The sequence below is a fragment of the Dermatophagoides pteronyssinus genome, unplaced genomic scaffold (assembly GCF_027571235.1).
Source record: "Dermatophagoides pteronyssinus isolate colony J.1.1.1.1 unplaced genomic scaffold, Derpt_VIB-CSIC_2022.12 sq0007, whole genome shotgun sequence".
Lineage (NCBI taxonomy): Eukaryota > Metazoa > Arthropoda > Arachnida > Sarcoptiformes > Pyroglyphidae > Dermatophagoides > Dermatophagoides pteronyssinus.
This window is the reverse complement of record NW_027461531.1, coordinates 606895-628791: the sequence shown is the minus strand read 5'-3', so window position 1 is coordinate 628791 and position 21897 is coordinate 606895. Positions and strand designations below refer to the sequence as shown.

Here is a 21897-nt window from a genome sequence, read left to right as displayed (position 1 = left end):
AAATTTACGCGCTTTAATTATTTAACCTCGGTTACAATGCCATCTAAATACTGTTGACTGCAAATTAAATAAGCGTATTTGGTATACACTACCCGATTTTCATCAAATTTTTCTTATAAAGAAAAATACCACTACCACAATTCATATTCTCTCTGTGCAGATCCGTTCATTCACCATTTGATAACCATGCTTTCATTGGATGATATTTTGTTGATGATGAGCAGTTCTGCTCCATCTGTGTTTATGAATGAACGGAATATATGCATGAATAAAATGAAAAGATTCAGTTTTTGTTTGCCTTGCGCGCCTCAAGTAATGGCGGTAACCGAATAAACTTGAATTTCAACTTACACAACCAACCAACATCATCGCGGCTGTTTGAAAAATATTATTTCCATTTATATTTTCTTTCTGTTTGCGTCCCTTGTTGTTGTTGTTTTTCATCATGTTAGGTTCGAATGAACATACGACATGACATGACCGACTCTGTCTATTTCAATGTTGGTGCGTGTATAAATGGTGATGAACCTATGAACGTTTTTTTTCGTTGTTTTTTTTGGGGTTTTTTTTTTGGTTCACCAATTTTTATCCCTGAGCTTTCGTTCAGTGAGTCGTCTAGCTTGCTTGGTGGTGGTTCCAAATCTGGTGATGAAAATTGAAAATAAATACAACGATTGTTATGGAATAAAATTGACTAACATTGAATTAATGTGACGGTGTCTGACCCCTATGATGTTGATGTTGATACGGTGTTTGGTTTTGGTCATGACGAATGGTTGACTCATCATCATCATTTTAAACGAAGGGTGCTGAATGCCTGGATGTGTATTATTTTTGGATTTTTATTCTGGGTGCCATTCAAAAAAAATGTGGATAAAAATAATGATTCTTATTGAAAAAACATAGAATAACTATAACGATTCTAAGTTTGGTGATTGCCATATTTAATTTTAAAAAAATTATTCAAAATGGCTTTTCATCGATACAGCCGTTATCATGACCACCACCATCATCATCATCATCATCAACGTTCGAATTTTCGAACGCGAAGAAAATCATTATCTTCCGATGAGAATTATATCAATCCGATCTCATTATCAAGAATGTTCAACTTAGTGCCATCATTTAATCATTCAATTCTTTCATTTATCATCATATTCTATCTTATTCATCTTCAAATTATAGTGATGACACAAACATTGTCATCATCATCATTATCATCATCATTTACATCTGGCCATTCATTATGTAAGTATAATCATTTTCAGCATTCTAATATTCATCTTAATTGTTTATGATGATTTCATTCACTCAAAATAAAAGAATTCTTCTTGTCATTCAATCAATGAATCATTCATATACGAACACAATTGATGTAAGAGTGGTTTTTCTTTGGAATTATCATTTAATTTTTCATTCAGTTCATGTTTTTACTTGTATAAATCATTACAGAGTTAATTTTATTCACGGATGATGATGATGATGAAAGTGGATGAAAGTCAAGAATATTGTGTACAACAACAATCCCATTGAAATGAATGTTTTTCATCCCCTGATTCTTGTCGTTGTCGATTATGCTAACTGGTCATAACATACTTGTTTTTCATTTCATTTTTTTTGCTTATTCAGCAAATTTTCAAAATTTTAAAATAAGGAAAAAAAAAGAAATTCAATTTACATTCAGAACAAACTTTTTTGCTGTTGTCGTTGTCGTTGTCAATTTATAATTTGACATTTCAAAAAAAAGAGAATGTTGTCATCGAAAACAATCTGATATATCGACATCTAATACTACCTTAAAAATATTTCAAATAACTATTACTTATGACTTATATAGATTTTTACTTTTCTGGATTCTGAACTTTTTTTTTCATATTATTTAAGAACATTAATATCTTTCGGAAAGATTTTTTCTTGATAATTTGTATATGTGTGTGTGTGTGTGTCGTTTCCGTTTGTTTCTTTTTTTTTTTTCTGTCGTTTCGTTTCGTTGGTTTCATTAATAGTTAGTTGTACACATCATTCCTATAGAACCTTTTCCATCTTAATCATCATCATCATCATTTAAAGAATGATGATGATGCTTTACTATTATTTGTTTTATTGTGTTATAATATGATGAAACCGAATGTGATTGTGATTTTTTTTCGTTGGCTGCTTATTTTTCATATCCATTCTTCCTGCTTGAAACGAAACACAACAAAAAAATAAATATGAAAGAAATGATACAAGCCTTTCCATTGTGTGTTTGTGTGATCCATTTTCATTAGTAAAATTGTTATTTTTTTTCCTATTTTTGGTACATATTAAAACAAAAGTCAAACAAGAATATTGTATATATTTCTATCTATCTTAAATTTGACATAATCTGGAAGAAAAAATCTGTTTTCATCTTGCTTTCGGTTAGTTAGCTAGTTTTTTTTTGATTTCAAAGTTTACAATCAACAAAATCCAGTAAAATAAATGTATTTTGCTTGCTATAGTTAATAATTTTGGTGTGCTCTCCATCTCTGTGATATGTTTCGAATGATTCAACATTGTTTTTGGAACACATACTTCATTTCACTTCTTCCAAGTGTTGGAATCCTTTTAAAACATAAAAGAAATTATAAATAATAGAGCTAATTTTATGCTAAATTCCATATATAATAATCATAATATTCTTTTCAACTCAAAGATTATTATGAGGCTAATTTTTATTTTTTGCTCGAATAATATTTCTCATTATGGTAATTATTCTTGATCATTTTTTTTCACTTTATATACATTAAGTTCAAAGTTGTCACTGAATTTTAATTTGAAATAGTTGTTGTTGTTGTTGTTGATAATATTCTTGACGGTTAATTTTAATGTAATGCATTAACTCGATTAAAGTTTTTTTCTTTCATTCTAAAATCATGTTGTCCGATGATTTCAACCGTTGATGACAACATTACTATAGTGAGAAATAAAAATTTTCATCACCGAAACTGAAGAATTATGAGAGATTATTATGATAAAAAAAAAGTTTTCTTTATAGAAATAAAACTTGACAATGGATCAAAATTGTTTTGACACTTTTTTTTCATTTCACGTTGAAATTTTCAATTCACCAGGTTTTTTGTTCCACTGCTTTGACTTTGATTTTTTCCTCTTCACCAGTTAATAATATGACTGTGGGAATTTCACCAGATTATATTCATTGTTTTTGATTGACTGATTTTTTGTTGTTGTTGATGTTGATTATTATTATTTCCAGATGCTAATTATCGTTTCCTGAATCTTGAATTAATTTTTTTTTCGGTGATAAAGTACCAAATATACAAATTGAATTCCATTCTGTATATGAATCATTTTGTTTTGTGTGTGTGTGAAAATTTGCTCAAATGGATGCATTTTTTTCGTTATTCTCATATATGATGATAATTATTTCCAAATGAATAATATTCTGACACGTACAGAAAGCAACAACATATGGAAATACTATAATGGGATATCAAGTTTGCTTCAATGATCTTTTTCGTTTGTTTTTTTTTGTTGTTGTTGCTAGAATCGATGATATTCACTGATAACATCTGATGACGCACTGATGTTATTATCATTATCTGTTATCGTTTTTATTTTCAATTCAAATTTAATATCTATTTCGATAGATAGGTCTAGAAACAGGAAACTCAATGGAATGTTTTTCTTCTCTTTCTCTCTTTTTCAAATAGGGTATTCCATTTTTTTCCTCTGTTTATATTCCGTTGTATATTTGTATCATCGTTATGCAAATAAGTTCTAATAAGCTAGAAAATTCTATCCCATTCATTTGTTTCTTGAATTTCATCTATGTTTATTGCTTCTTGTACTTTGTATATTTACATTCTTTATAGAATTTTTACCACTTTTCTGTAGTTTTTTTGGTTCTATTATGTTTTCATCGCTTGATATTATATTCATGTGTTTGCTTATGATGTTTCTTTCAACAATTTTTGTTTGCCATATTTTTCTGTTTATATTGTTTTGATTTCCTTTTTTTTTTATTTGCCAGATATATAATATTTTCGTTATAAATGGTAAATATTTAACAGTTTTTTTTCTATCCAGGAAAACTGGAAACATATTGCTTGTCTAACTTGAAACAAACAAATGAAAGTGCCGTATAATTAATTTCACCTGTTTGTTTGGGGTTTTTCCATGGTTATTTTGTTTTGTATGGTTCATTTGATGAAATTCTTGCGGAAAGAAAGTTTTTTTTCTGGCTATGTAAATTTGCCACCGGTAACATACACCCTTTTTGATGAAATATTCAGTCTGTGTGTGTCTGATTTTATGATTTTCTCCTTTAAACTTATGGAATTCATTTTGTTTAATTATTTTCATAGTCAATCATTCCTTGTTATTTTTTTACAAAAAAAAATAATAATAATCATGACGAATCATGATGACATTTATTCTTCATTTATCATTCATTCTCAAATAGACCTTGTCAAAATTCATTAAAAAATCCATATGGTTTATTGAGATTGCCATAGGCGTCTAGCCGGATTGACCATCCTAAAAAGTATTTTTAATCAATTTTTTTTCAAAGAATAAAATGTTCAATTTTTGCCATATGTATTCAATTCAACGATTCCATCTGCCTCATATTTTGACCAACAATATAATTTTTTGTTTTTTGTTTTCATAGAACAACTCCACCTTTAAGCGACAATTAATGTCCTGTTTTTTTTTCATTCATATCGGTTGGTCCATAAATTTAACTCTATTCATTGATAGTAGACATTTTTAGTTGTTGTTAGTCATCCTGGACAATATTCGAAAGTGATTAGTAGTGTGTAGCCTAGCCAATGGTCAGCCATTTGTTTGAGTTTTCTATTTGAAAACATAGAAAATGTGTTTTTATATTCCTGTATTTATCCATGTATGTCAAAATATAATTAATAAAGTCCTTTTTTTTGTTCCTGAAATGGATCTCATTTCTCGAACCTTGGTCTATGGAATCCGGCATTATTTTTATATATGTTTGAAATTCGACTAAACCAAGCTTTCCCATTCTCTACCGATGAGACAATGTTGATGTATTGTAGTGTGCACAGAATTAGAAATGAATCCTAATAGGATTTTGGTCTTCGTGATGATGATGATGATGATGGTTGGTGGTGTTGGATCGTTCCAAAAAAAAACCAACATACAGCTGCCACCACTACCATTTCACGATAACCTATGACTCGATCCTTGTTATCAGTCACATCTACCAAAAAAAAAAAATTTGAAGAGAAAAAAATGTTCCATGATTGTGGGTGAGGCCAGGCTTGTGTTGTTGAATACACCGCTGACGTAATTTTTTTCGTTTTGATCTTACCCAATTTTTCGATATAATAGCTTTACCCAGCAAAAAAGAAAAAGAAAAATATAAATAAATAAATTCAAACGAGAAAGTTTGATTTTTCTTTTCCTTTTTTTTCTCAACCATGATTATATTCTATTTCACGTTCCATTCATTCATTTCTAGATATAAATTCATAATCATAATATTGTAACCTGTATGTGTAATATAGTTGTAACTCTCATGAGATTTTTTTTCCTCAACAATCGATACACAATGATCAAGTCATTGAATAGTATTGACAGTTTCATTGCTTATTTGCCAATGATGTCAATGATGATGATGATGATGAAGTTGATAGACTCTTTTTTTCAATCTTCGACATTGAAATCAATAGACCAAGTTAGTTCATTGATACTATTATTCATTATTTTGACTTCTCAGTTGATCCTTCATCAACAACAACAACAATATAAAGATATTTGTTGTTTATATTTCGAAATTATTTAATTTAAGAATTTTGCTCTTATGTCTTATGGTCTGCTTCTATTCATTTACTTTATTATACTTATTTTTTTTAATATTCTTGGAAAACAACAACAAAACTTTCGAAACATCTAAACATTTGGATTCATTCATTCAGCCAATCAAATTCTGTTTTTTTATATAAATATTTTTGATTCCCAAATGAACGACCATCGACCAAACAATGAACGACCATATGTTAGAATAGTTGATTTTTTTGCCATTCTTTTTTCTTTAAAATTTTAAAAAGTTTTTAACCGAAACTTAAATTGTCTGGAATTTTTTTTCTTTTTCTTCTTCTCCTGTTTGTTTACTAAAAAAAAGAGAGAATTTTTTGTTTGTTGTGTTCTGGAACAGTGAATGAATTTCTTCTTTATTTCAAAAATAAAAATAAAAAATCGAAATTCACAATTCACGTTATTTTTAGTTTTCTATCATGGTTTTCTTTTTAATCACCCGCCATCATTAATTTGATGTTTTGATTATTTATTATTATTATTTGACTTGTTAATCATTCTTTGTTAAGTTAAGTTCATTTATTTTTGTTAATTTAAAACAAAAATATCACGTAAACAAACAAAAAAATTCTTGGATGAATTGTAAATTGTAGTGAAACAGTAAAATAAACTTCAAAGTTTACTGATATTCCACCTATCATCAATAAAACATTCGATCGATGTGTATTGTGTCAAATACGTGACAATTATAATGGTGTTAAAGATTGTTTCAATCTTGTGTTTGTATTGATGAAGGGGGATTGTTTATAATGAAGAAAAATTTCGACAAAAAAACGAATTTTGTCCATTTCAACGATAGAAAATGGTTCATCATTGAAAAGATAAATCCTTGCTGTTCGGTTCTCTATCATTTTCTTCATCGTCTTATCCTGAAACACATTCATTCAGTTGATTCTTTATCTATAAAACGAAAAACTTTTTTTTTGTTCAAACAGTTTTGGATTATATCAACGGAGAAAATACAGGAAAGCAAAAACTTTTTTTGAACCAACAAAAAATAATTTTATTTTTGCTTGCTGATTTTTGTTGCCTTATAGTTTAATAGTTTTTTTTTGCCTATAAACGAAAGTTTTTTTTTATCATCATTCGTTGGCCATTTTGATTTGGTCTTTCATTTTATTAAATTTTGTTTTTTTCACTTGAAAAAAAACTCTATACATCTGGATTATTTGTAATGGCAGTGAACAAAGAAAGAGATAATAATAATAAAAAAGTTTCCTAATCGATATGATCATTTCACTAGAACTAACTATCATCACAAATATAAAAAATGATTTTGGTCAATAATTTCTAATTGTTTTTCATCATTTGAATGATGTGTGTTTTGGTTTCCAACAGGGCATTTTATGCATTATTAACACACACAAACAAACAAAACAAAAAAACCATCATCACACAAACTCTTTTTGATCTGCCCCTGAATCTACTAAATGATATTCGGGTTTTTTTCCCATCTATTTATTTATTTTCTGGATTTTCATGTTTGTTTGCTTGTAAATGAAAATAATGTCATTACATTGCAATAATTGTCTGGTTTTTTTTCGCTCTCTCTCTCTCTCATTCAATCTGAATTTGAATCCAACAACATGCTGTTTGCGTGTCTGTTTATATATTTCACCAGTTTGTTTGTCTATGTTTATAATTGTGGAAAATGTGAATAAAATGAGATTGAAAGAAAAAAAGAAAGAAATCATTGAATGAAAAACATATTGTACTCTATATTGGTGAATCATTGGGAAAAAAAAATAAAACCAGAAAAAAATTCATTCGGTCAACATGTTATTTTTTTGGTCCGAATCTTTCCCTATGAACAACATTCATTTGATTTACAGGAACATTTAAACAGTTGGTTTCTTTCTCTTGCAATTTTTTTAAATATAAATATTCAGCTGGTCATAATGTTTCGTAGATATTTGAAATACTTTTGATTTGTCATTTTTGATCAAACAAAATTTCTGTGGTTGAAAGAAGAAAAAAAATTTGACACGTGCTTGTCATTCATAACTCGGAATGTTTCATTTCATTCATTTTCTAATCATCATAATTGGTTGTAGTTCAGTGGCTTGAATATTTGTCACGCATATAAAGACAATTCTTTGATTGACCAAATATCAACGAAATGAAAACAAAATGTACAAAAACAACCAAGTCTGTAAGTAATCAGATATATAAAAAAAGACTGACCAATACTTCCAAGTCATTTTTTTTTGGTTGTTTGTTTTGTTTTTATGAATTTGATGATCGAATACAAAGTGCAGGGGAAAAAATGTTTCGTAGTTATGTTCGTACACTCGCACACACACATTTTGAATGAAATGACAATCAAAAATCAATCATTTCTTTCATTTATAATAATTTTATCTTTGCTGAAATTCTTGATACTTTGTTTGGAATTGAAATAAAAGATAAACGTTTTTTCTTCTCAATTTTTTTGTGGTGTTGAAATCTAAGGTTTTTTTTTCGTTACTGATTACCAAATCAATGAACAATGTAACCAGAGAAGAAAAAAAAATATTTTTCTGCTTCATTAATCTATCTCGCCTAAACAGCAATTCGTGTGGAATTACAAAATTTCATTTTATTTTTCAATTTATCTAGTTGTTAATAGATCGAATGAAAGTACAATAATAAAACTGAATTCAATTTCGTTGCACATCAGTGAAAAAAACAGACCGAAAAATGAGAAGCATTTTGGATTTCCGTTTTCGATTTGTTCCTTCATCATCACCATCCTATTACAATCTTGTTATTGAATAGTAAATTCGTTTTCAATTTTATTGAATAATTAGCATCATCAATGTCAATGTTTGATCATTATTATTATTATTATTATTTTCAATCGATCTATGAATTGAACAACAGCAACAACAAAAAAAACATTAGTTTCTATTCGACAATTCGTTATTGTTGATAGTGTCATTAGATAGTTGTTTCGTTTTATATTTGATGATGCCAGAAAAGAAAATCCAAATTTTCCTTAACCCTGCCTTTCATTGCCACAACAACAACATCAATTCTTAGTATAAATTCTAAGGCGATCCATCAAGAGATTTGGGCAAACATTTATTTATTTATAAAATGTGTATATATTTAGTTCATAGTTTGATTATTGGTGACAATATAATTTATGAGTCAACATATAGGAATCACATTCAGTCATTAATAGTTCCATCGATTCATTTGATTCTTTTTCCTGTCTCTCTATGTCAAACTTTCCTCTTGACTATTTATTATTTGTAGTTGGAAATTCTTGGCATTAATTCTTGTATTTTTTTTTCTTTGGTCTCTCGATTCGTACGTGTATTCTTTTGAAACATTTATGGGCTACTTGTTTTCGATGATTAGGGTGGGTGAAGGGATATATTTTTATATTTTTACTTCTTTCAAATCACTTGTCACTATTTAATATGTACATGTGTGACGTTAATTTCAAATATTTTTTTTTCATCTTTTACCAAACTAAATTGATCAATCAAATGGATTTAATTTATGATGAATCGATTGTGGTTGTTGTTGTTGTTGTTGTTATTGGGTTGCCTTTGGGTCTTTTATTTCATGACTAATGATTCATAATTGAATTAATTTTTTTTGTTTTTGTTTTGTTATATTCGAAATGGATGAACCCTTTCTGAATTCATCATGGTAGAATTGATATTAACAACAGTTATTTTTGTTGTCGAATTGATACACAACTAAGCATTGGTTCTTTCCTTGTTCTTTTATGATAATCTTTTGTTGTTGTTGTTTTTTTTTTGATACAAAAACAAAACAACAAACTTTACATTTCCTCACTATCTTTTTGTTTCATTTTGTTTGATACTCTAGCAATGTGTATAGTATAGCTTTGTTAACTCATTCAGTTAAGAGTGGTGAACATTTTTCTTCCCCTAATACTGTCATTTAAATCTGATATATGTCATGCAATGTATGTGTGATGTACTACTGAAGAATACATCTTCATTCTTCATTTCTTTGTCATTGTAATAAGGGTCATGACACATTGCTTTCATCCGAGATCAATGTCATCAGCCTCTCTATCTATATTTACTGAATGTGATATTCTAGCCTATTGTTTTTGTTCGTTTTTTTTTCTTGGAAAGTTTCACTACATTCATTTAAACCATAATATAATGTAATTTGTTGTTGTTGATGATGATGATGGCTTCAAAACTGTTCATTTTATTTAAAAATAAAAATAAAAATTGAAAACTAACATAATAATTCTCATCATCATATGGTTCGAATTCAAGCAATTGTTTCGAAATATTATTATGATGATCATCATCATCATCATTATTTAGTTTTGTTCACAATCCAATATGGGATGTTTTTCTTCGCGTTTTATTATCATTCACTGTCGAGTGAAAATGAATTCAATGTCCCGGTTTTGTTGTTTTTCTATTTTTTGTATTTTTAGTACAAAAAAATGGATAATCTTTTGCTCCATTGTCAACGAATTTTGAAATTCTTTCTTTTTGTATTCTTTTCATTGGCAATAAAATTATTATTATCGATCATTATGATCATCTTAGTAATTTTCTCTTCAAATATATAATAGCCATTTTCATTTTCACTTTTATCCATTATCATGTCTTTATCATCATCATCATCATCATTATTGATTACAATCGATTCTAATGTAGAATTTATCCATCAAAATTTTCGGGCGTGTATGTTTTTGTGTGTCGATAACGATTTCAACAACAATAAAAGATGTTCATGTTGTTCGTATAATCGATTATAATAATATCATTTTATACACAGATCTGGTCAATTTTTTCTTTTTTTTTAATGTAAGAATTTTTGAAATTCTTGAAAAAAAACAGACATTTTAAACTCTTTTCATCTTATTTTATTAATTCTTAAGAAGAAAAAAATCGCTTTTGTTAATCCACCCACAATTTTCAAGATGTTGTATTATTCTTATCGATCTCGTTAAGAATTTTGGAAAAAATTGAAATATAAAAACAAACAACAATTGAATGTTGATGTTGTTCAGAATTTGTTTAACAACATTTCATATACTCATCTGGTTATTTGAATTGTTATTGTTGTTGCTGCTACTAAATCAACAAACAGAAATCGGAATAACTTTTTGAATCTTACAAATGTTGATTTGTGTCCAAAAATATGTTCGATTTCATCAATATATATGTTTTCCATTCACTTTTTTGCTTCATCATCATTATCATCGATTTTGTTTTGCAGTAGTTTTGTTATGACAAAACTAAATATGTTCATTGTTCGTACTATATACAATGATTGTAAAGTATTTCAAATGTTATAAACAATGAAATCATTATGATAATCAATGATGATGAAGAAAGCCAAAAAAAAATCTTTTCACTTTTCAAAGAATTTCTTTTCATTTGAATAGTGTTTGTATATGTTTATGGTCAATTTGATTGTTTATACAGAGAGGAAAAGAAAAGTCAAGAGTCAGAATCAAATGAGAATAAAAATCGAAATCATTTTGATGTCATGTTATAAATTGAATTCTCTTTTTTTCTGGATTCTTTTATGGTGTTTTTTTTGAATAAAAATGTTTTGTTTAAATGATCATTTTGACCGGTATATATTCGAATGAATGAATATAATGTCCGACCAACCGATCCCATTCACAATCCGATTCTTTTGAATTCAATCTAGACACACTTACACACATATGTTATTCAACTTGCCTGGACATAACATTATTTTATTTTCTCTCTTCTCTATCCGAAATTCCATATTGATTACTTTTATCCATGTGTTTTTTTTTTTTGGAATGGAATTTTTTAAATCAAACATTACTCCATATGGATATACATGGTACACATATAGAATATTTATTTGATTTAAGAAGCTTATTTCATCATCTTTTTTTTGTTTTTGTTTTTGTTTTTGTTGTTGAATAAAAATGCATGAAAAATAGAATCTTTCTCATAAAGAAAATTGAATGAAATGGTAATGAAAGTATTTTTTTTCTATTCAATTTTATCTTGGCCATTTCATTTCATTCAATTCTTAAATATAATGTATATACACAACACGGAGAATTTCAAATTAAATCAAATTTGTTGGAAAATTTGTTTTATTTTCCTTATTCCTTCCTTTCCAAATCAATCTCCGTTGTCGGAATTTTGTTTTCCTTCTTTTATTTTCGGTATGTGATCAAGGAATTCGTCGCCATTCATTTTGTTGTTTCAATCAAATTATCTTCTGGTCGACTAACAATGTGTGCTTTGTGTACGTCGTTTGTATAATGAACAAATCCTATTTTTTTTCTATTGTTTCTTGACTTTAATTTTTTTGCTTTCTATTTTTTTTTTTGTTTGTATCCGAATTTTTCAGGGATGATGAACTTTATTTCACTGAATACACGCGCATCCATAGAATATTTGTAAAATGAAATGATGATTTTGTTTTTGTTTTTTTTTCGGTTGTCTGATTAGATTTTCTTTCTTTTCATTTTTTTTGTTCATTTCTTTTCAAACCAATGTTATATGTGCGAAAATGAATGTTTTATTAGCTGAAAAAAAAAGAATGTTGGAGTACAGGGGTTATACAACAACGAAATCAAAATATTTTCATATAATTCATGTTGAGCTTGATCTGGAAAAAAAATTTTTATCGAAAAATTGTGTTTGATTCGATTGTTTTTTCTTGAAAAAAAAGTTGATACATTGTACAACTTTTTCCTTTTTATTCGATCCGATTTGATCAAACAAACCGTATATAACATTGGATGAGATTCGATTTTGAGTTTTTTTTTTTGATTCATATGATTCTAGTTTGTAAGAATACAAAACAACAAAATCGATTTTTTTTCACTCTCCTATTCTGTCTGCAATGAATTTGTCTTTGTTATCGATACTTTTTTTTTTGGATACGAAATGAAATGTTTTTTGTTTTTTGTTTCAACTGTTAATGCTACCCTGCTAATATCAAAATCCTTTATTCCGTTATATAAAGATATATTGTTGTTGTGTTTCGAAACGATAAATTTGATAAAAAAAAAGAGAAAATATCTTCTTTTTTTTGGTTGTTTGTTCGTTTGCATCGACCACAATTTTGTTTGTTGTTTTGTTTGATTGAATTTTTGTTTTGTTTTGTTTCAATTCATCAAATTTAGAAATAAAATAAAATTTTCGAAAGTTTTATGGAAAATTTTTTCAAATACTTATTTTGATTTATTGTTTTTTTCTTCTTCTTAAAGTAGTTGTATTACATCAGATGTGTCGATTGAACGGTTGATAGGATCATATAATAGAGATTTGGAAAAAAATGATTATAGAAAAGTAGCTATTACTGGTGATTGACTAAAGAAATTTCTCCTTCCTGTGTATGAAATGTATGAAGAATCAATTGATTGAAGAAATAAAATGTGCGTTAAAAATAAACCACTATAGCCCGATATCATCATTTAGATATTTATAGACCGACAATTTTTGAAAAAATCTTTCTATTTTTCTGAATGGATTTGTATATAGATTTTGATAAATTTTTAAACAAATGAAGATGAATCTGGTTTTTATTATATGATTTAAAGTATTCTATTTTCCTGTGTATTCATTTTTTTTCATTCTTTAGTTTTATTTATAGAAACTTTAGCAAACATATGAAAAATTCTTTAAGGTTTTTGATTTTGGTTTTGTTTTGTTTTCTTGAATAATGATGTTGTTCATAGCATCATTTTCTTCATCATTTTTTTTGTCCAAATTCATGTCATCATCATCGTTGCTGAACAAAATCATTGTTGTTCACCGTTTTTTTTCTTTTCAAATAACAATTAATTATTAATCAAATCGAACAAATTCAACCATGTGTATATAAACCGGGACCAATATCTTCTTATAGGATAGGAAGCGAATTTTTTTGTTTTTATTTTTATGTTCATGTCAGCATAATTTATTTTTTTTTGCGTTTGTTTTTCTGGTTCAACTAAATAACAATAATATCGTTTCGATGATGCATCAATGAAAAGATGAATGGCCTGTTTAGTCAATGCTTACATGTATGATGATGGCATTTTATTTTTCATTCAAAAAAAAATTTAAATTCACCATAATAATGATTGAACGAATTGTAGGGGCTAGATATGTGGGGTGGAGAAAGAAAAATTTGTTATCTTTTCACCATTTGGTCGATGCCTTTATCTCGGATCTTTCTTTCCTTTTTTTTTGAATAATAAAAAATTTACCCACAATGGTTTTTTTTCCTATTTGTTCCTAACATAATTCAAATATCAGCAGTCAAATTTTTGGTTCAATTTGTTCAAAAAAAAAAATCCCGATACCCAAAGATAAACCAGGAATTATTATTTTTTTTACAGAAAAAAATCCACCACCACCTTTTGTCTGATCGATTGAATTTTAATTACATTAAATTTTTCTTATCGGTGATGATTTTCGTTATTTTTTCCTACTTTTTAGTTATCAAACAATGTAACAGCCAAGTTACAATGAGATTTTTTTTCTGGTTGCTGTTCAAACATACTTGCGTTATTCACAGAATTTGGTTACGATAAATTTTAGCCAACCACAACTTCAGCATGAAAATTGATTACAACCGGCCTTAAAAAAGTCATTTCCTTTTTAGGGGTTTTTTTTATAGCTTAAGTTTTTTTTCAGAATCATTTTCCTCTTAATCGACCATATAATCATCATCATCAAATTTTGGCCAGTTTATTTTTATATATTGAAAATATTAAAACACACACATATACAAACATTTTTATGATGGTGAAAATAAGAATCCTAAAATTTCAAGGATAACATGTAATATTGGAAAAAAACCAATGGCCATGGATCGTTCAAGTTGATGTTCCGTGACCAAATGAAAACGATTCTGTCATTACTATGCCATAATAATGATAATAATAAAAGCAACCGAACAAACAAAACGAAGAATTTATTTATTTCCATTTTCCCATCTAAACAACAATCATCAGGATGGATGTGTAATAGATATTCAATCATTGTATGTGTGTGTTTTTTTTTATTTTATATGAATTATATAAAATGAAAATCAAAAAGAGAATGATGGATAAAAATCAGGGAAAAAATGATAATAAAATTGAATAATTCATAATGAGATGTCTCTCCTTTTTTTTCCAAAATAAATTTTTTTTTTGTTCCCGAGAAAGCAAAATTATTATAAATTGATGGATTTCGAAATGAAATCGAATCGTTTAGCCCGTATATGGCATTTGTATTAACAAACGACATTTGACATTCTTTTATGCCACAATTTATAAATCGTTTGTGTGTAGATGTTTGGTTATTGAATACCATCATTTACCATCAACATCCATTTATTTAGGACCAAATCGAAAACTTTTTCAAATGAAACGGTTCAACGAACAAGCAAAGCTGATACCATTCTTTATTTTTTTCCGTTGTTGATCGATTGATTGAATGAATCGATTTCAAAAAAAAATTTTCCCTCAAATGTTTTGATGATCCTAGTCGTACAATAATGAAAAAAAATATTTATCTTCTTCACGCTTTTTTTTCACTCTTATAAATATGTGATGATGATGGTGATTATAAATTGTGTTAGCCATTCAACCGATCGACCAACCAACCAACCACTGATCGAACAAATGAATGTGAAATAAATTCCGGTCCATCATCATAATGGATTCCAGCAGGTTCAACCGAACAATAATGTAACGTTTTACGTTACCGATTCTTTGTTGTTTATGTTAATGAGATTTTGTTCACAGTTTTTTTTTCGTTGCTTTATGAAACACCCAATAAACAACGATAACAAATGAATGGATTCTTTAATACCACCATGGTGTCCTATTGTGTGTGTGTGTGTGTTTGGAATGAATGAATGAAAAAGTGTGTATTATGATGATGATAATGTGCACATACCTTTCATATTGCTTTTGTTTTGTAACGTTTGCCTGGTAAATTAACAGTTAATTAATTATCTTTATAATATACTGAGTTTCACCGCCACTATAGCCGAATGAAATGAAAAGATAGCGAAAAAAAATGAAAATGACCCGATTATGTGTGAAACTTTTTGGTAGATGATGATGGCGATACTGTCGGTATTATTATTTTTTTTGTCGGAAACCAAAAGTTTCAGGTTCTATTTTTTCGAATTTCATCCATGCGAATAATTATACTTTCAAATGAATTTGCAATGATGATCCATGATTTTTATTTCTTGATGATGATGATGATGTTCACTTAACTGTTAACTCGTTCACTGATGACAATAAATTTATTCAATAAATTGACTCGTACTCCTAGTATACAACGTGTTGAGAATTCTTTTTCTCTTTATCTGGCAATAATTTACTTCTTATTCCTAAGAAAAAAGAAGCAAAAAAAACTCATTTATTCTGATTCTTAATTTCTCAAATCATATTAGTATCTTGTCGTTTTATTTTTGTTCATTTTCATTCACATTCATGCTACAAACATTGAAGTGGCTATGTTTTTTTTTCACTTGAGTTAATCACATATTTCAATTTGAACATATCATCAATCGAAATCTTTCTTCGTCATTAAGAATCCTTTTTATTAAATTCTTTTTTTTTCTATTTTGGGCCATAAATTTCAATGATCAAGATTTTCCAGTGAATAAAATTCACTGCAAACACTATTATTAAGCACGTTTCAGTTTAACTGAAGTGATGTAAATTTTATTCCTGTTTTTCTTTTTCTGCTATGACAGATAAAAAGATGTTTTCATTTACCTCTTATATAAAACTTTTGTTGGTTATTACCATTTTTTTTAATTAAATAACATTAATAACAAAAATACATTAATAATCGAATCATTTCTTTGTCAGATTCGGTTTGTTAATGGAGTTTTGATTCATTCTATTTTGTTTGAATGAACATCATCATTTATCAAAAGAAAAATAGAATAAAAAATTATTCAAGTCAACTATCTAGTTGGTCTATTCATCTTTGATTCTTTCTCAAGCCGTTCTTTTTTTTACTGAATTGTTTCAAATCTAATTGATATTCGTTTTTTTTCTTTTTATTTATTAATTTTATAGATATTGATCAAAATTTTGGTAATGGCGGTGAAAATGAAATGGATTTTGATATGATGTTTGATCCATCATATACGAATAAACCGTTAAATGTAACCGTTCGATCATTGTCAACGACATCTATTTCAATTCATTGGCAATCTCCATTGGAAGAACCACAGGGCTATAAGATAAAATTTCGTTTGAAAGGCAGCAAAAAACAGGAAACTATTGCGCTTGATTCATCCAATTATCATCATGAGCTTAAAAATCTAGAAAAAGCTACTAGTTATCAGATCAAATTAGCTGCAATCTACGGTAATGAAACTGGACCATACACTGAATGGTTTACCGTTGAAACTTTGCAACGAGATCTTGATGAAACACAAGTACCTGATCAACCTGGTTCGTTACGTTTGAAACAAGACCGTAATTCAATACATTTATCTTGGACACCGCCTAAAAATCGAAACATTGTTGTACGTGGCTATACGGTCGGCTGGGGTGAAGGGGTACCCGATCGATGGACATGGCGTGTACAAGGTGATCAACGATCATATACGATCGAAAATGTAACCATTTCAACAGAATATGTAATAAGTTTGCGCGCATATAATCTACGTGGCGAAGGTCAGCCAATATATGAAACGATCAAAATAACTTATGATCTGGATAAAGATGATCAATTTGTAATGCTACCACCGATAGGCTTAAAAACAAAAGTCATCTCATCAACTGCCATCGTTTTAGATTGGACAGATGCTTCTCGCGATACAATCATACATCCTGACAATCGTTGGTATTTGATCCGTTATACAAACAGTATTCATTCAAATTCACCTCGATATCGTTATGCTAATACCACAAAACGAACCTTTTTGGTTGAAGATTTAAAACCAAACACTCAATATGAATTCTCTGTCAAAGTAATCAAAAATAAACGTAATAGTACGTGGAGTATGGCCGTAGTGAATACCACTCACGAAGCTGTACCATCCACCGCTCCCAGAGATTTGACAATCGTTCCATCATCGAATGATGATCCGACCTCAATAAATCTTCATTGGCAACCACCTAAACAGCCAAACGGTCAGATTACTGGATATGTAATATTCTACACGCAGGACAACACACAAGAGGACCGTAATTGGATCGTCAAAGTTATAACCGAAGACAAATTAAATGCAATTTTGACTGGTTTACAATCATCTAGTGTTTATTATTTCAAGATACAGGCACGAAACAACAAAGGCTATGGACCCTTATCTTCCGAAGTTTCATTTCGTACATTACCCGGTAATTTATCATCAATTTTATTTCTTAGTTCATTCACTTTACTTGTTTACATGACTCAACTTTTTGTCATAGTATCGATTTTTATTTTCTTTAGAAATAAGTACCAATCTAAATAATGACAAACACATATAGAATATAAGGCTATTTTAATTTGCTTCGAACATTTTAGCTATCAATGAATGAAATTTTCTTTTCTTTTTTTGTTTATATGTTTGTTATTGTTATGCGTTATATTTAGGACAATAACGACAACAAACAACAACAACAACAACTTATTTACGATTCAATTAATCAATCGTGTGATATGATCTTGCTCTAGATCATTTTCCTTTGTATTCAATTCTAAATTAATTGTCTGATAGTATGAAATAGTAATAATATTACCATTTTCGTTATAGATGATGTTCGCATTTTATTCATATCTCATAGAATCATTCTTGACTTGTTCAATTAATATACATTCGTTTATAGTAGCTTTTTGGTTGTTGTTGTTGTTATTACCCGAATCATCATTCGCATTATGATGATGAAGCGCAAAAAAAAATTCGATTGGATCGATAAGAAATGTATACCAGAATTGGAAAAGGAAAAAACAGGGAAACATTTTATTGTTTCCATATATGAAAAGAGTGAGAAGATGCTTGATGTGTTTCTTTTCGTTTCGGATTTACTCTTTTTTTTTGTCCATTTTTTCTTGCTTCCTAGCTAGAAGGCCATATTTGATTTATGAAGTGCCATGGACCTTTTAATCTAGGTCTTTTCCTGTTCCTTTCTTTCTTTCTTTCTTTTCTTTCAACATATTTATATCTATTTTTTTCATTCGTTATCATTATGAGGATGTTGACACGCTATCGTGTTTTGAAAACAACATTGGTCTTTAAATAATGCATCATTTCAATTCGAATATAGGCTTCACTGCTTTGCATTTTTGTTTTGCCATTAAAATTTTCTTTCATCGAATTGCTTAAATCGATTTCTTTTTTTCAATATCTTAATGACTCATTATTATTATTGAAAGAAAATTTTGACGATAAATTTCTAGAAAACATCCGATGATCATTTAAATTGAGTTTTTTTTTCTTGCCCAAAAAAGGAACATCGATCGATTTTTTTTTGTTGTTATTGTTGATCAAATTGAGATTTCCAATTAATATATTGAATTTTTTTTTGCATTTTATTTTGCTGTTAATTCGAGACAATTTCATTCACATGGATAAAGTAATCTATGCAATGAATTATTCATCATAATTGTTCTTTTTCATATTTTTTTTGTTGCATTCCACTATATGTGTTTGTCCTAATGATTATCTTTTTTTACTATTCCAATAACTTACTTTCATCATTATGGCCATCATTTGTCAATGTTTCTGGAATCTTTATATATTTTGGCTATCAATAATTAATTATTTCAACCATGTGTAAAATGTTTGTTGCATTCTATAGCAACGATGAAAACGGATACAATCAACGGTAAGTTATCTCTTCTTATTTCTGTTTTTTATTCATCATATGTCATATGATTTCTATTGTTTTCATTTTCCTGATCTTTGATCTTCAATTTTCAGGTTCCGTTATTTCAGTTAATCTATTCAGTTTGATCATTATTATCATCTTTATTCTGGTGGTTATATTTCTTGTTGCCATAATGAAAATTTATCTATCTAAAAATAATAAAAATAATGAAACGATGGGAAAAAACCGAAAAGGTTATATACCAACGGCCACTAGTCCTAGTGGTAAGAATACTAATTCTAGGATGAATAATATTCGTAATAATAGTATGGGTGGTATGTTAGAAAAACCCCCTGATCTTTGGATTCATCACAATGAACAATTGGAATTGAAATTGGTAGACAAAAATCATGGTGATAATGATTCAAACGGTGGCAGTGTTGCATTATCAGTCAAAAATAATGTTGAACAACCATTTGCCAAAATCAAAAAGACCAATTCAACGTATGGTATGAATACAGGATTATATGATGACATACATAGCAAAAGTCCATCATCACCTATTGATAATATGGGCATGGCAACCATGCGTCGATCATCATCAATAAGGCCAAAAACATCAACATGTATGGATCATTCGTTATTAAATAGTATGATGAACATGGAGCCTTCAACTGGTCTATCACGTCCACTGTATCCTAAAACAAATCAATTCAATCTTCCACATCCAATGGATACAATGGATTCTGCCAGTGCAATGGCCGCTGCCTTTCATCAACATCATCATCATCATCTGTATGATCCAGTACCAGGTTCTGGTAGCAATCATATTGCATTGACTAATATGCATGAAAATCAGATTGGCCATAGTGTGAATTCATCTAATTCATATATGTCTTCGGGAAACTCTTCATCACCACATTCAGTCATTTCGAACAATACTGTATTGACTAATTCATCTACCGGTACATCGAACATAACAAATAGTTCTACCAGTCCTCCCAACACTTCGATATATTTATCCAATAGCCGTCAGCCACAGAAACCATCATCGATGATGGTCCCTACAGCATCCGGTAATACTGTTTCACATTCGGCGCTTAAAAGTTTTGGCGTACCTACGCCACCACCACCGTTGCCTTCTTTAGTTACCTTGGGAGGCATGCAAAATAATTCACATAATAGCATTTATAACAGTAAGAGTCTTTTCTAATTGCTAATGGTTCAAATAATTGACTTTTTAATTTTGAAAAATTTAAACAGGTTCCCTGTCATCCATGGCTAGTCCAAGTAAAAAATTTCTGCTTACCACGACTAATAATTTAAATACAAATAATAACATATGCGGTAGCAATTCTACATTGGCAAGCAATGGTAAATCGGTTACAAATTTCTCGGATGATCATTCAATTTCGGTAAATATTTCAAATTTTTATTATTTGTTTGTTTACCATATTTTCTGATTTTTCATTCAAAAGGCGAGTTTTAATCAGGATGATTTGCATCAAGAGATGGCCAATCTGGATAACTTGATGAAAGATTTGAATGCCATGAAACCAAATAACAACAATATCATGAATATACATGGAATGGAATCCTGTTGAAGAATATCAATAAATGGTTGTCCACGAAAATCCAATTTATGTTGCAGCATTTCATCTTTGGATCATACAATTTTGTTTTTTTCCTTCCTAATTAATTTTCAACAATTTTTTGTGTTCATTTATTCATTTAATTCAATTCATTGTACAATTTAAGTTCATTTTGTTTTTTTGCTCAGCACTATTTCAGGGCTTTTTTGTTCGTTTATTTTTTATCATCTTTTTGTCATTCAACTTTTTACCCATTTTTTTCAATTACTATGGCTTGTATATAATTGCTTAATCTTTTTTCCTATTTCTATTATCATTTTTTATGTATTGTTATATCTACTCATTTTTTTCACTATTTAATAACATCTTTTTCTTTTTATCAAAACAAAAGATATACAACTACGACTTATACATCATTTTTTTCGTCACGTTCTTCATTGCTATTCGGAAAGGCGTCAAAACGAAAACTTCAAAGATTTGAATACGCCAATATTTATATTTTTCTATTTTTTTGCATTTTCTTTCTTGTTATTAACAAGAAAAATTTTCATTCAATTTTTGCTTGTTTTATACAACATACATAAAAAATCAATACAATCTTGACATTTTTAGCTGTATCATATATATACGCGACGATACTATTTCAAATTTATTTGAATAAAATTAAATCGAACATTTTTTTCTGTCTTGAAATTCAGATGTTAATTGTTTGGTCAATTGTATAAGGATTTATTAAGT

At 28.5% G+C, this 21897-nt stretch overlaps 1 protein-coding gene across 1 annotated transcript; it reads left to right on the top strand.

Annotated features, from left to right (window-relative positions):
- The first annotated feature begins 223 nt into the window (after positions 1-223).
- fra (neogenin protein frazzled) lies at positions 224-21856 on the top strand. The gene is made up of 6 exons (XM_027349954.2): positions 224-1248; positions 16844-18115; positions 19559-19585; positions 19681-20763; positions 20831-20982; positions 21046-21856. Exons 1-6 carry the CDS (start codon positions 969-971, stop codon positions 21169-21171), a joined length of 2940 nt encoding a protein of 979 aa, XP_027205755.2. The 5' UTR covers positions 224-968; the 3' UTR covers positions 21172-21856.
- The last annotated feature ends 41 nt before the right edge of the window (positions 21857-21897 follow it).

Excerpts from the sequence above, each read along its gene's own strand:
- fra (XM_027349954.2), top strand. The coding sequence starts at position 969 with ATGGCTTTTCATCGATACAGCCGTTATCATGACCACCACCATCATCAT. Across the intron at positions 20,764-20,830 it reads ACATAATAGCATTTATAACA|GTTCCCTGTCATCCATGGCT; the intron begins GTAAGAGTCTTT and ends AAATTTAAACAG. Across the intron at positions 20,983-21,045 it reads CGGATGATCATTCAATTTCG|GCGAGTTTTAATCAGGATGA; the intron begins GTAAATATTTCA and ends TTCATTCAAAAG.